This window comes from Gigantopelta aegis, chromosome 3 (genome assembly GCF_016097555.1).
Source record: "Gigantopelta aegis isolate Gae_Host chromosome 3, Gae_host_genome, whole genome shotgun sequence".
Lineage (NCBI taxonomy): Eukaryota > Metazoa > Mollusca > Gastropoda > Neomphalida > Peltospiridae > Gigantopelta > Gigantopelta aegis.
This window is the reverse complement of record NC_054701.1, coordinates 42,263,562-42,279,133: the sequence shown is the minus strand read 5'-3', so window position 1 is coordinate 42,279,133 and position 15,572 is coordinate 42,263,562. Positions and strand designations below refer to the sequence as shown.

General features: G+C 35.9%; 1 protein-coding gene across 2 annotated transcripts in view; it reads left to right on the top strand.

Annotated features, from left to right (window-relative positions):
• LOC121368066 (germinal-center associated nuclear protein-like) overlaps positions 1-15,572 on the top strand; it is a 44,831-nt gene that overhangs the window by 22,604 nt on the left and 6,655 nt on the right. For both annotated transcript variants that reach the window (XM_041492593.1, XM_041492591.1), the window contains 10 exons: positions 68-225; positions 3,023-3,190; positions 3,869-4,004; positions 4,745-5,168; positions 6,652-6,788; positions 8,043-8,231; positions 9,471-9,722; positions 11,878-12,039; positions 13,866-13,992; positions 14,396-14,594. In XM_041492593.1, the coding sequence (XP_041348527.1) occupies positions 68-225; positions 3,023-3,190; positions 3,869-4,004; positions 4,745-5,168; positions 6,652-6,788; positions 8,043-8,231; positions 9,471-9,722; positions 11,878-12,039; positions 13,866-13,992; positions 14,396-14,594 (1,952 nt within the window). The remainder of the gene's footprint in view (positions 1-67; positions 226-3,022; positions 3,191-3,868; positions 4,005-4,744; positions 5,169-6,651; positions 6,789-8,042; positions 8,232-9,470; positions 9,723-11,877; positions 12,040-13,865; positions 13,993-14,395; positions 14,595-15,572) is intronic.

Below are 15,572 nucleotides of genomic sequence, written 5' to 3'. Positions count from 1 at the left end.
TGGCTTTGCCATTTCAGGTCTTTTCTTATGCTTGATACAACTAACTGTTTTGACAATTACGTTGCAGATAATCAAACATGTAGCTAAAGACTTGTTCATAGAAGTGATAGATGAGTTTGTTTTGGACCTGTCTCGGAGTCTGTTACAGGCAGCCTATGAGGTTCACCTTGCCACACAAACAATGGCAGAGGAGTTAATTGAAGAAACAACTAGTACACTTGTCAGGTAAACATTTTTGTTTTTTCAACTTCACCTGTCCTCAACAATGCATATATCCTCCCAGGCCTCCCCGCTTCCAATTCTTTGTGCGATTCACTCAGGAAAAAGACGGAAGTTACAGTCACGTGATCGGAACAGGAAAGGGTGCACAGTAGAAGATTTTTAGGCCATCCCATTGGCTGTTGGGATGTTCGAACCAGACTACTATCCTTTGCATTGTTGAGGACAGATGAAGTAGCTATAAAAGAGAAAACACATACTAATAACACACATAAAATATATATGTGTGATAGCACTTTAAAGACATAACACTGGTACAGTCATACCAAACAATGAAAAGAAAAAAACAATCGAAATTGAATGTTCTGTTATGTGTAAGTTAACCTCAAATTGATTTGTCTGTGACTCGTAAGTTTTTAAGTGCTAGGATCATAAATAGTTTTTAGTTGGAAAAGATGTTTAAATTTATTTTAAAAGAGTTTTTGTTTTTTGGAGGATATGTTAGCAATAGAATACAACATTCCTTTCTGTTAAATACCATTCATGTTACAACTCGTTTCAAAACATAAACATAGCCAGCTCGCTTTCGCTTGTTAGATACGTTATAAAATAACTCGCAATATAAATGGTATCTATTGGCCACTCATATTATTCTCTATGTATTGTTTATAGTATTTTAGAATGTTTATCGAAACAAAACATTTGATTAATTTGTAAAGATGCAATGTTTAAACAATCGCTCAACAAATTATCTAATCGCAAATAATTATTTGAGATCAATTTGAGGAGTATACTTCAGAAAAGGTTCTTTAAAAAACTATTTTTTAAACAAATGTTTTTAGAATGGTCATAATCAACTGTTCATATTATGAGTTAAATTCTTGTAAACTGTAGGATTAAAAAAAATATTAAAAATATTCAGATCCATATTTAGATCATGGCTTTTCAACTGGGAGTGGATGGAAACCATATACTCTTGCCCCTCCAGCTTCAGAGTCTGTGTGCAAGTGCATATAAAAGATCTCTTGCTGCTCTTTTGGTAGGAGGAGACTGTTGAGGTAGCATGTTTCGTCTCTCTTCTGATTACAGGGGCGGGACGTAGCCCAGTGGTAAAGCGTTCGCTTGATGCGCAGTCGGTTTGGGATCGATTCCCGTCAGTGGGCCCATTGGGCTATTTCTCACTCCAGCCAGTGCTCCACAACTGGTGTAACAAAGGCCGTGGTATGTACTATTCTGTCTGAGGGATGGTGCATGTAAAAGATCCCTTGCTGCTAATCGAAAAGAGTAGCCCATGAAATGGCGACAGCGGGTTTCCTCTCTCTACATTTGTGTTGTCCTTAACCATATGTCTGACACCATATAACCGTAAATAAAATGTGTTGAGTGCATCATTAAATAAAACATTTCCTTCCTTCCTCTTCTGATTATGTGTTGAAATAATCATTTTGGTTTAAACAATATTTATTTCTGTTTATATATTAACAGATGGGATAGGTCAACAGGTGTAGCCAATATAAAGACCTTTGCCTACATTAATATACAATTGAAGTATTAACTGGTCAACATGGACATGTTGAGAAAAATACAAGATGTGCATTTAGTGTTGCAAAAAGTAAAACTTGTATTTTCATCCTGTCAAAATATAAATATTTGTATGTAAACAAAGAAACAAGAAGAAGAATGGAGAAGGTGGATGATTTTATTCGTCAAAACGTTTGCTTTCAGAAATGATGTGTTGGATTGCTTTGATGCTTTGAAGATGAGACTTATTTTCTTGTAGTGTTAGGTTGGGATCGCCATATATTAATGTGTTGATATTTAAATTTAAATGATTTAACCTGGCACTCTGTGTTGTATAGAGGGAAAAATAACAGGAAATGTTCCGAATCTTCAACGTGATGACCACAAATACAATATGGCTTTTCTCCCTATAACCGTAAATAAAATGTGTTGAGTGCGTCGTTATATAAAACATTTCTTTCCTTTCTTTCTTTCAAAATGTTTCCTGATGAGGTTGGACACCAACTAACCATCATGATGGTTTAAAATCAATGTTTCTGCCCGAAAGAAAGTATTGGGTATGACACTATGGAAATGAATGCAACCAGTCTGGGGGGGGGTGGGGGGGGGGCCTTCCCTAGAAAGAAAATGGGTTAAGTTTATGGTTAGAGTTAAGAAAATCATACAATAATGATAAGAATAATTATTTCTTTTCACATTACCTGTTCTTAAACAAGTGCACTCCATAAAAGAAACAACACTCCAAGTTTTCTCCAATTTTGTCAAAAGATTGACTTAAAAAAATAAAATCTGCCAAAACATTTGGGTATGGCGCCATACCCGTTTTACCCTCTGACGGGAACCCTGAAAATGTCTTAAAGGGACATTCCTGAGTTTGCTGCATTATAAGATGTTTCTGACTAATAAAATAGTTCTACGATTAAACTTACATATTAAATATATTAACTTGTTTACAATATCAATGTCTGTATATTCAATGTGTTTCTGTTCGTCTTAATATTTGTAAGAAGCCCAAAATGGAGATTGTCTTCAAATAATTTCGTACGTATAAAAAAACATATGTTAGGAAATAAAATGAAATTTAAGCTGGTACATATTATTAGAATGATAAGAAACACGTTTAATATACAACCACTAATATGTTATGCAGAAAAATATAATTACAATCGTTAAAAAGTCTCTGTTAGTCAATAACATCTTAAAAATTGCAGCAAACTCGGGAATGTCCCTTTAAAAGTGCTGTTAAATAGGTATTCCTTAAGTGTCCTTGCTTTTGTTTTAGCGAGGTGTGTCAGTGTGTGTGTGAAGAAGAAGAAGCTGCCCGTAAAGAAGAGTATAAGCGACAGGAGCGACAGTTGTCCACCACTCGCGCCACCGAGTCGATCAGTGAAGAACTGATGCAGAGTGTCGTAGATCAGGAAGTGAGAAACATGGTCACATCGGAAGTCAGGTTAGTTTGAAATTAGTGAGGTGTTATCTTATACACAGTCACAAATTAGATAAGTTACTTTGACAATTATGTGTTATCCATGTATGTGAACAACTAAAACATCAAGAAAATTCAAATATGGTCACAGTGGAAGTCAGGTTAGTTTGAAATGAGAGTATGTCTATAGTCATTGTCACAGCTAATCTTATGCCAAAATTGTATCATTTACATGGGTTCAAATAATTGGTTGTCTGGTCACCACTGGCAACCATATTTTTAAATAGTTATGTTAGTTTCAAGGCTTTTTTGAGAGGGTGTAGTTTTGTGTTTTGTTTTTTTATCAAGATGACAGAATTTACAATATTTTTAAGTTGGTTTCTTTTTGTGTGTCTATAGTGTTATATTATGCCAGACAAAAATGTGCATTGTATTACCACCTCTTATTCCAACAGCTAAGGGCCAGTCAGTTTGATGGTTAGTTTGATCGATTTAGCCATATTGTACTCAGCACTAACTTTGAATAACAATCAATGTGATTTAAAACTTTGTTTAAATTATGTTGTTGTTAATTTGTGCATTTAACACAGTGACAGCGTTAAATGCTTTAAATTATTTACTTCTTCGTGTTTTAGTACATTTTAATCTTTAATTTGTGTAACTTATAGTCTCAGTAATGTTTACGTGGTCTTTATTTTACAGGGAACTGCATGCAGTCCAGAAGAGAGAAAGAATTGAGAGTTGTACACAGAGTATCTCTGAAGTGTGGATTGAACAGTGTGTAGCCGACATGGTGAATGAGGTCAGCTCAGAGGTGCATCAAGTAGATGTTGTTGAGGTCAGTATGCTGGAGAATGATTTTTAACAAGACAAGTGGTTTGAACATGTCTTTATCTCATTGTGTATAATGGTGGCGGAATTTAGCTCTGTGGTAAAGCACTCGTCTGAGATGCAATGTGTTGATTACTTTTGATGTACTTGAGAGTAGTAGTCTCTTCTGTGACAGCAGCAAATTCCCTCCCTCTCCCTCTCTCTGCCTTCCCCCATCTCTCTCTGGATTTCATTCTCTCACGGCTTTCATTCTGTCTCTCTCTCTCTCTCTCTACCCCTCTCTCTCTCTCTCTCTCTCTCTCTCTCTCTCTCTCTCTCTCTCTCACTCTGTCTGTCTGTCTGTCACTCACTGTCTGTCTGTCTCCGACTCTCTCTCTCTCTCATGTCTCAAATGACTAATAAACATTCAGAACAGATGGCTAATAACCATTTAGGTCCAGGTAAACGTCTTAGCTGAAAAATAATTAGGCTTTTTATTTACATAATTTACGAATAATTGACATGTAGCATAAGCATAACCTCTAATACACTGAGCCCTACAGTTTCGTTTTATTATTTTCATTCAGACTCTGGGTACAATTCAGGACTACCTTTAGGTGATCAGAAATACGAAACTTGTAGCTATTTTCCAACAAGATATTTTTCCCCCGCCAAATTGAAATCAGATTCACAATTCGTGAATTTGTTGAGTGCCAGAGCTAGCCCTGCAATTGGTATAAATATTCTCTCTATTTCTTCCTAATTCAGAGACTGAAGCAACTCGAGGAAATCGAACAGTGCGTCAAGCTCCATCGAGCCGGCAGTTTTCTCCAGGTGTGGAAGAAGCGGTATGCAGACCGCATCAAACTGAAGAGGGCGATGCTCGCGTTCCCGTGTGCGCCCTCGTGCCTGAGCATCTCGTCCCAGCTGAAACAGCTGCTCCCCGACAGGGAGTCGAGCGTCGTGGTCAACAAGTCGATGTACATCAACAGATGCGCTCAGCTGAACATCGAGTCCCCCATGGACATGTTCCATCGCAGTTTGATGCTGACCGCTCAGATCACGGCCAAGTGTCTGCACCAGCACCTGATGCTGCAGAAAGCCTGGCAGCCCTTCGATCTCGTGGCAGTCGTTGGCCAACAGATTAAAAATGTCTTTATGCAAAACAGAGGCCAGTATTTACACCTCACAGGTAAAGGATGACTCGGTTGTTGTACATATTTTACTTTCTGTTTGGTCCATTACTTTAGAGTATATCACTGTCACGGTGCTATCAGGAATCTATTGTTTTTTAAAAGGGTTGTTATACATATTTTACTTTATGTTTGGTCCATTACTTTAGAGTATATCACTGTCACGGTGCTATCAGGAATCTGTTGTTTTTTAAAAGGGTTGTTATACATATTTTACTTTCTGTTTGGTCCATTACTTGAGAGTATATCACTGTCACGGTGCTATCAGGAATCTGTTGTTTTTTAAAAGGGTTGTTATACATATTTTACTTTCTGTTTGGTCCATTACTTGAGAGTATATCACTGTCACGGTGCTATCAGGAATCTATTGTTTTTTAAAAGGGTTGTTATACATATTTTACTTTCTGTTTGGTCCATTACTTTAGAGTATATCACTGTCACGGTGCTATCAGGAATCTATTGTTTTTTAAAAGGGTTGTTATACATATTTTACTTTCTGTTTGGTCCATTACTTTAGAGTATATCACTGTCACGGTGCTATCAGGAATCTATTGTTTTTTAAAAGGGTGGTTATACATATTTTACTTTCTGTTTGGTCCATTACTTGAGAGTATATCACTGTCACGGTGCTATCAGGAATCTATTGTTTTGTAAAAGGTTTGTTATACATATTTTACTTTCTGTTTGGGGGCAAGATGTAGCTCAGTAGTACAGTGCTCGCTTGATGCACGGTCGGTCTAGGATAGATCCCTCTCGGTGGGTCCATTGGGTTATTGCTTGTTCCAGCCAGTGCTCCACGACTTTATATAAAAGGCTGTGGTATGTACTATCCTGTCTGTGGGATGGTGCATATAAAAGATCCCTTGCTGCTAATCGAAAAGAGTAGCCCATAGCTCTCAATATCTGTGTGGTCCTTAACCATATGTCCGACTCCATATAACCATAAATAAAATGTGTTGAGTGTGTCGTTAAATAAAACATTTCCTTACTTTCTGTTTGGTCCATTACTTATATCACTGTTATGGTACTGCCAGGAATCTTTTGTTGTCAGAGAGTTGTTATACATATTTTCCTTTCTGTTTGGTCCATTACTTTAGAGTATAATTATTATCACTGTCACGGTGCTACCAGGATTAGTTTTTTTTTCAAAAGGTTGTTATACGTATTTTACTATTTATTTGGTTCACTACTTTAGAGTATATCATGGTCTTGGTGCTGCTAGGAATCTTTTGTTTTCAAATGAGACCAAAATGTTTAGTTTACTTAATATCTATGATATTGTAATTATGATCTTTGTAATGTCATTACAAATTTAATTGGAGACGTCCCTAATTTTTACTGCAGGCCTGTTATAGTATATTATATATAGCTATTCTTTATATATGTTACATTTGCATGCAAATACAATCACTGATCTAATATGGGTTATTTGGTTGCAATTTAAAAATGTCCTTAAAGTTTATACTTTAATGTTCTTTGTAGTTCCCCATATCTTTTGGAAGTTGGTCGTGTCCCTGCCAGATAGTGGAGATGGACTGTGGTCAGACGAGGTGAACACATGGATTTCTGCCAAGTTCCACAGAGGACAGATTCCTTCACATCCCATGTCCCAATACAAGGTATTACATGCAATGGTTTGTCTGGTCTTAATACGTATATGGGTGTCCATATGTATTTAGTAATTAATGTTATATATTTTGGATGTTTGGTAGATAGTGGGTTTTATATATAGAGGTTATTACCAGAGTGTTTTTCGGTATCGTCAATATCATATATTAGGAATAAACATAGTATTATGCGAGCATAATACATTATTTTTATTCCTAATATATGATATTGACGATAACAAAATATACGAGGGTAATAATCTCTTTATCATATAAGCTCAAGCTTAATACAACATGTTTTTGTAAACTGTACACGCAACTTTAATTCCAGTCCGCCATTATTAGATATTCAAATGACGTAAGAATATGTGGTGCGGTGCCTTTTTGAATGGAAATTACGTCAAACTCAAATGACGTCATTTTTGGATGTCCTTACATCAAACTCAAATGACGTCATTTTTGGATGTCCTTACATCAAAATAAAGTTATGCCTAATGTTTTTTGTTTTCTGAACGCTGGATAGCTTTCAGTGTCAAATTGCCATTGAAATGTTTTTATTTGATGACTGTGAATGCATACGTCAATCATGGAGTGTCACCCAAGTATGTTTGCTTAAATGTCAATAAACCTAGTGCCGAGACCTCGACTAATTTACATCTAATTTGCAAAATTATGAAATTCTTAAAGTATGTGATCGGAAAAATATCACATACTTTGATTGCACTAAAAATGTAAGATATTATATGATAAATATATATATATGGGGAGGGTGGTATGTTGTTATTTAAATACTGTAAATCCAGAAAGGTTTGCGAGCTACAAATTACTTTCTTTGCGCAATAATATGATTATATGTACATGTGTATTGAGTGCTCTGATTTCCTGTTCAATGGTAGATAGTGGGTTATGTGTATATATATGGGGAGGGTGGTATGTTGTTGTTTAAATACTGTAAATCCAGAAAGTTTTACAAGCTACAAATTACTTTCTCTGTGCAATAGTATGATTATATTTGTTAAGTGCTCTGATTTCTGGTTCATTGATCGAAAGATTTTTGTATTTAGAGAAAATAATTATTACAGAATACAAAATTATTATTTGACTGATGAATGAGTTCTTTTTTGTCTTCTGTTTTACCTACTTTGACCATGCAAGGGCATTTCTGCAGGTCTGTTAGAGTAGTTTACATATATGATTTCCTTAATAGAAATTTATTATTGTGTGATTGTTTTTTCAATTAAATTAAATTTTGTAATTTGAATACAGGGTGAAGTGCTTTGCCTCTATCATAAAGATGTTGAACTGCAGACTAGGCTATCTCTGAAACTTGGAGTCTGTGTACGAACACTGATTGGAACTCTTCACCAGAAGGAGGTGCAAACAGTTAAAGAGAACCGCTTACTGTTAGGAAGTTCGGCAATTATTTTTGTCTTACCCGAGCAACATGAAAAGCCTGTGAGTTAAATTTGGCTTTTAATTAATTCAGAGTTGTGAACTGTCTTGTAGGATGAATAAAAACAAGTTCTCACCTTGACAAAGTCAAAAGGCGAAATATATGTATTACTTTTTCAACAGCGAAGTCAGTGTCATCAAGTTTTGCATTTACCTCCAATATTAAGTTACCACATTTACGTCCATTTCTCTCAAACAATAAATCCTAGATCACTGCAATTTAGTTTATAGTTGCACATATGTATGTTCATCTCGGTACATGTTAAACAAACATTTAATTAAAAAAGTGGCAGTGGGGAATTTTTTTTTTTTTTTAAATTAAAGAACTAGATTTATGAATGTCACAAATTATTTCCTTATTTACCAAATCAGTTTATTGTAGGCTGGAAGAAGAATTCATTTCGTTTCAACTTAAAATGACCTCAAATAATAAACTTTTGTAGGCTGGAAGAAAAATTCATTTCTTTTCTATTTGACCTGACCTCAAGGCTATATTGTTTGAGGTCGGATTAAGTATTCCATTTATTTTTTGTTCAAAGTGAGTGTTACAGTGTTTGATGGTGGAATTTGGTTCTTATATTAAGTATACCATCAGAGTTTTAGGTATTATATTTTCCTTTATCTGTAAGTTATTCATATCAATATAGCACTTAAGTTAAAATTTTATGTTTTAATGTGAAATAACTTGTTTTCTGTGTCTTATTTTGTATATCTATTCTTATTCCAGATATATTTTACGTTAATATACAGGGCTTCTAGATTATGGTAGCCCCACTCCCAGGGCTAGTGATATTCAATGTTGGGCTAGTAAATAACTACTATTGCCATGCCCGACGGCTAGTATAATTGTTTTGTCAAATGTTGCAGTTAAGTCTATTTTGCCCCCACCCCAACACCCAAATGTCAGTGTTTTTAAGCTGTATCTCCCTCTTTAAGTGACATATCTGATTATTACTATTATTTAGTAAAATTGTATTAACTTAAAGTAAAGCGGGTCTGGTGAATTTTTAATCGTGGCTAGTAAATTTAGTAAATCACTGATCCCATGGCTAGTGGATTTTATAAAAAAATTCTACAAGCCCTGATATATCAGCCGCAAGACCATACAATATATATATATAAAGTATCCTTATTGGGATTTCCGATGCCATATAACCGTAAATAAAATGTGTTGAGTGAGTCATTAAATAAAACATTTCCTTCCTTAATGGGATTAACATATTTACTCTTTTTCTTTTTCAGACTTATTGGCAAGATGCAAGTGAAAGATTGAAATCAGTTGTGTATGGCAAACCAGCTGATCCAGCTTTACCATTGGTGATTGTCATTCCCCAAGTGACCCATGAAAGACCGTCTCTGGAGGAAGTGGCAGACAATCTAAACATCCAGGAGTACGTTGTAGGTCGGCTAATTCACGATGTTCACTGGATAGTGATACGCTTGCCGCAAAGATACAGCACAATTGATGGAATACTACCCGATCTGTCTGAAAAGGTCAGTTATGAATAATATGTTCTGTGTGGACTTTCGTGAGTTTTAAACATTATGTATGCACATAGATTTATATAGAGGATAATAAACGAGTTACCAGTTATTATCAAATTTATGTCCCGAGTGAAATAATTTTCAGTTGTCACGAGCTTTAGCGAGTGACAAATTAAAATTATTTCATGAGGGACATAAATTTGATAATAACTGGTGCCGAGTTTGTTATTCTATTTATTACCAGAGCTATTTTTTCTCTAAAAGCCTTTATTTTCGACACACACATGCACATACATGTATAGAAACGATATACGCCACTTTAAGCACTGTTCTGAGTATTTCTATAACTTTGTAATTTAATCACGTTCATAGATAATTTTCAAAAACAAAAGTTCTCTTTATTCTGGTACAAAATCTATAATGAATTGCATTAAAATGACATTTTGTTATAAATTTAACACCAAAATCAGACAGCCGTAAATGCAAACTCTTTAAACTACATGACGTCATTGTGTGTGTTTGCCAAATCGTGATGACGTCATATTTAGTACCGACAAGGTCATTGGTTTGTAAGCGTCAAATTATCCAATAGTATTGTTCGTTAGACCAATGCATAATAATTTCTCAGTGAGAAATTATGATTTTTATTTTCCCCATTATGAGTGCCTGCTGGAGTAATAATTTTTTTTATGTATGCACATAATGGTAGATTAAATCAAAACTGACAAAATAAAAACAAAGGGAAAAAGACATTTTCTGCTTAAAGTTATTGTTCTAAATATTATCTCCTACATGTAGAAATGGTTTTAACTTTTGATATTTTTTTTTTAGTTACTACCATGACTAGATATTAATGATTGCTTTAAGTAATATGTCATTTGTCAAGCTCATACAGGGTTAGACAATTTTTAAAGCCTTTTATTTTTCCGATTTTAATCATTTTCGTTGCCTAAACTAATTATCACAAAGTAGTCTGAATTTGCTCTGAAATGCTAAAAAAAGAAAGATGACCTTAAAATGTATTATTATGGTACACAGTTTACAGCTTTTTAAAGACAATTTCAGCTTAATGTTTTTGTTCAAATGGGTATCACATTCCTCTATATATTATTACTCCAAATGTTTCTTTTGGGGTTTTTAAATGTGCAACGGCCTGCATTGGCTTGTGACCATGTTTCTGTCTGCTCTCTTTCTTTCTTCCAAGTTTTGAAGGGGGCGGGATTTAGACAGTTGGTTGAGTGCTCGCTTGAGGTGTTTGCGTCACAGGATTCTTTTTTTTCTTTCGTTCCAACTGGTCAAAGGCATTGGTAAGTGCTTTCCAGTCTGTGGGAAAGCGCATATAAAAGATCCCTTGCTGCATTAAGAAAAATGTAGTGGGTTTCCTTTATTAACTATGAGTCAGAATGACAATTTTTTTACATCCAATAGCGGATTATTAATTAATCAATGTACTCCAGTGGTGTGATTAAACAAAACAAACTTCATCCAAGTGTTGAAATAACGATGTATTCGTTACAATGTAACTAGTTTAGAATATACTTAGGTGTCATTAAACAAGTATTCTTTTCCTCTCCTTTGTCAGTCATATATTACAGAACATGTTTTGTGTTTTCCAGATGTCTAGAGGCCTGCAGTGGTCTGCTCTCCACCTCTGATACATGTTTTGTGTTTTCCAGATGTCTAGAGGCCTGCAGTGGTGTGCTGTCCACCTCTGATACATGTTTTGTGTTTTCCAGATGTCTAGAGGCCTGCAGTGATCTGCTGTCCACCTCTGATACATGTTTTGTGTTTTCCAGATGTCTAGAGGCCTGCAGTGGTCTGCTCTCCACCTCTGATACATGTTTTGTGTTTTCCAGATGTCTAGAGGCCTGCAGTGATCTGCTGTCCACCTCTGATACATGTTTTGTGTTTTCCAGTCCACCTCTGATGTCTAGAGGCCTGCAGTGGTCTGCTGTCCACCTCTGATACATGTTTTGTGTTTTCCAGATGTCTAGAGGCCTGCAGTGATCTGCTGTCCACCTCTGATACATGTTTTGTGTTTTCCAGATGTCTAGAGGCCTGCAGTGGTCTGCTCTCCACCTCTGATACATGTTTTGTGTTTTCCAGATGTCTAGAGGCCTGCAGTGGTCTGCCCCACCTCTGATACATGTTTTGTGTTTTCCAGATGTCTAAAGGCCTGCAGTGGTTAGCGTCCATGTTGCCGTCTGCACCACCTCTTCTCTGTCAGCCGGTGAAGGAGTATGTGGAAGACTTCCTTCTGGAGGAGTACTTCACTCCGGTGCTTCAGAACCTCAAGCTCAGAAAGTTTCACAGACTGCTACACCAGGTAACTGCAGCATAGTTCATTTACAGGTGGCTGGGGTGGGGTGGGGTGTAGCTCAATGGTAAAGTGCTTGCTTGATGCATGGTCGGTTTAGGATTGATCTCCGTTGGTGGACCCTTTGAGCTATTTCTCGATCCAGTCCTTTCACCATGACTGGCATATCAAAAGCCATTGTATGTGCTATCCTGTCTGTAGGATGGTGCATATAACAGAATGGAAAAATGTAGCGAGTTTCCTCTCTAAGACTATATGTCCCCATTACCAAATGCAGGGTATGACAATTTTTTTTAAAAGTCAGTGTGTTTGTAAATTTTGTATTGCCCACCAAAAAAACAAGCACTAGCCCAAATTTCTGATCAATTATAACACACTTTATATAAGGCTGAAAAACAATGTTTGAAGGAACCCAACCCCTATAGTACCTAAAAAAAACTGGTTGCACTGTTTTCTTCTCTATTTTTCTTTTTTATGTACATGAGTATACAAATTTTGTTTTGAGTATTATTAGTATTAGTATTATTTAGAGAAAATTTATCTCGACCTGTAGAGGTGAACAAATTTTCAAAAATAAATTATTTGTCGAACTCTGCTCTTTATCTATCTTTCTCTCTATATCTCTCCCTCTCTCTTTATCTCTCTCCCTGTCTCCCTCTCCCTCATCTCCCACCATCCACGCTCCCTCATCAGGGGTGGATAAGTAATTTAACAAACTCCTCTCTCTAACCACCCAAAACAAAATAATTTAATGCACAATACAATGTAACACGATAATGTTTGGTCTTATTCAGTGTATTTGGTAGTGAATTGTCACCAGGAACGGTGATGTCAGTTGCTCAAATAGCCTACAGGGCAATATATCCATTGTCAGACAGATGTCAACAAATATATTGGCAAGATTTAACTTGTTAATTCATAGACCAAAAAAGTATAAACTTGTTCAGATGTGAAATGTTATTTAAACTGCTACATTAAACAGGTCAATCCAGCTCTGTTATTGTGATTGCCAACATCCCTATCACAAGTAAACGAGACATTAAATTAGAAGACAATAGATAAATAAGACAAACACGGTAATTCAAAACATGAGTGGGGCTGTACTTCAGTTATACTAGCCTGTTAATTGGGACTGGTGACCTTTCACCTTGTTTACATGTGCAAGATTTTTACTACCACATGACTTGTACAACGAATCAAAACACACGTTTTATTAAGGTTGTTTCCTGTCCATGAAGCTTTAAAGTGAAAAGAAAACAGTCTGTATTGTGTGTATTGTTGTAATTGACGATGTAAAAACTTCTTGTTACTGTATTTTATAGAAATCTAGTTCAAGTTGAATATCAATATTTACTTATTGATTTGTTGACATTATGCGATGATCAATGTCAGAATAACATTTATCAAACGTACGTCAGTGGAGGAAAAACCATCGTGAGCTAGCGGTGTTGTTTTGTTTTTGATTTTTAAAGCCACTAGCCCATTGGGCTGTTAAATTAAACAGACTTCAGCTTTGCAGGTAGCTAGTGTTACAGATAATTTATAAATTTTCTATTTACAACTAGATACTACTACAGGGAAAGACATTTCTTGGGAACCACTCGTTCAGGTTACGTTTTATTGACACAACTTCAAATAGAAAACATATTTTATTTCTCCATTTATGTTTATGCTTATATTTGTTATAGATTTGTAGCATTTATATTTATTTGTTTTTATTAAGATGCTAAAATTTGGTTACAATAAATTAATTTTTAAACAGTGCTGGCAAGAAAAGGTGTGAAGGAACATTATTCTCTAGGTTACCTTTTGCAATAATTCCACCGTATTTTCAGGGACCGAACATTTTGATCACGCTGTACAACAACGTAGTGGAACACTTGGCCGAGGTTGCCTCAACACGAGACTTGTGTGATTATTCATGGCCCGTCTCAGAGTTTGTGTGGATTCACTCTCACAAATGTAAGTTGGCTGGTTTTGCTTCAACATAATATTGGCTTAAATACTGATGACTTGATTTTAAGTTTGTGTCGATTTTCCCTATTAACAGTAAATCGACTGAGGTTGCCTCATCTTTTATATTTATTTTATTATTCATGACATGATTCAATTTGTGTGCATTTGCTGTAACAAAGATAAGTTGTCCGAGTTGTCTCAGCACCTAAAGTCTGAACCAAATTGTTGACAACTACGATAAATTACTCTCCTGCTTTTAATTACCTTTACATTTCCCCCAAATTTTGTCCAGACATAAGCCTCGGATTTCATACTTTTATCAACTCATGCTGATAAATTATGATATCACAAGACACTCGGGGAGTATCCTCTATATATATATTTTTTTTTCATTGGCCATGTTTTCCAGCTCTGCCCATGTCTCACTGGAATACGTCCAAACACTTGTCGTATCTATATGAAGAGATCTCTCTGCTACAGTTACCGAGGTTCAAATACAAAGATTTCCACAGCAGCTCCTGGGACCAAGTGTGTGAAGATGTGTGGTCGTTCGTCTCTGCGGTTGTAGCTCAGAACAAAGGCAAAAATACAGTTAATCTCGTCAGCAGGTATGGATTATCTTGTGAAATATTTTGGAATATATGTATTCAGGTTTATAAATACAGTGGTCATCTGTAATAAAAAAAAGTAAAGTTTGTTTTATTTAACGCCGCCGCTAGAGCACATTGATTTTTTATCTTATCATCGGCTATTGGACGTCAAACATATGGTCATTCTGACACTGTTTTTAGAGGAAACCCGCTGTCGCCACATAGGCTACTCTGTTTACGACAGGCAGCAAGGGATCTTTTATTTGCGCTTCCCACAGGCAGGATAGCACAAACCATGGCCTTTGTTGAACCAGTTATGGATCACTGGTCGGTGCAAGTGGTTTACACCTACCCATTGAGCCTTGCGGAGCACTCACTCAGAGTTTGGAGTCGGTATCTCGATTAAAAATCCCATGCCTCGACTGGGATCCGAACCCAGTACCTACCAGCCTGTAGACCGATGGCCTGCCACGACGCCACCGAGGCCGGTCATCTGTAATAAGCAACAAACTGCCAAAAGAGGCAATGTTCTGTCAAATCATCTAATATAGTACAAATGGATCTGTATTAAGCAGTCACCATTTGGATATTCCATTTGATGAGTGCTTAACACAGGTTTGACGGTATGTCATTTGATCATTTTATTGACTAAAATAAGCAATGAATCAAAGGTCATGAAATTATGATGAAAAAATTAAATCAGAAAGATGGCAAAATATTAAAAGCTCAAAAACTTAATTTAGACAAAATTTAATGTAGAGTAAAAAAAATCAATAGCTTAACACATAGAAGCCTATGCACTACTTTTCATTTTATATATATATATATATATATATATATATACTCTTCAAAAAAAGAAACGCAAAAGGGTACAAATGGGTTATAACTCCGATTTTATGTTTCCTACCGGTTCATGCTTTGTGAATATAAGGTCGTTGCATGTCCCAAACACATTCCCACGGTTACATTCGATAAAACGCAGCTACTGTACAATAA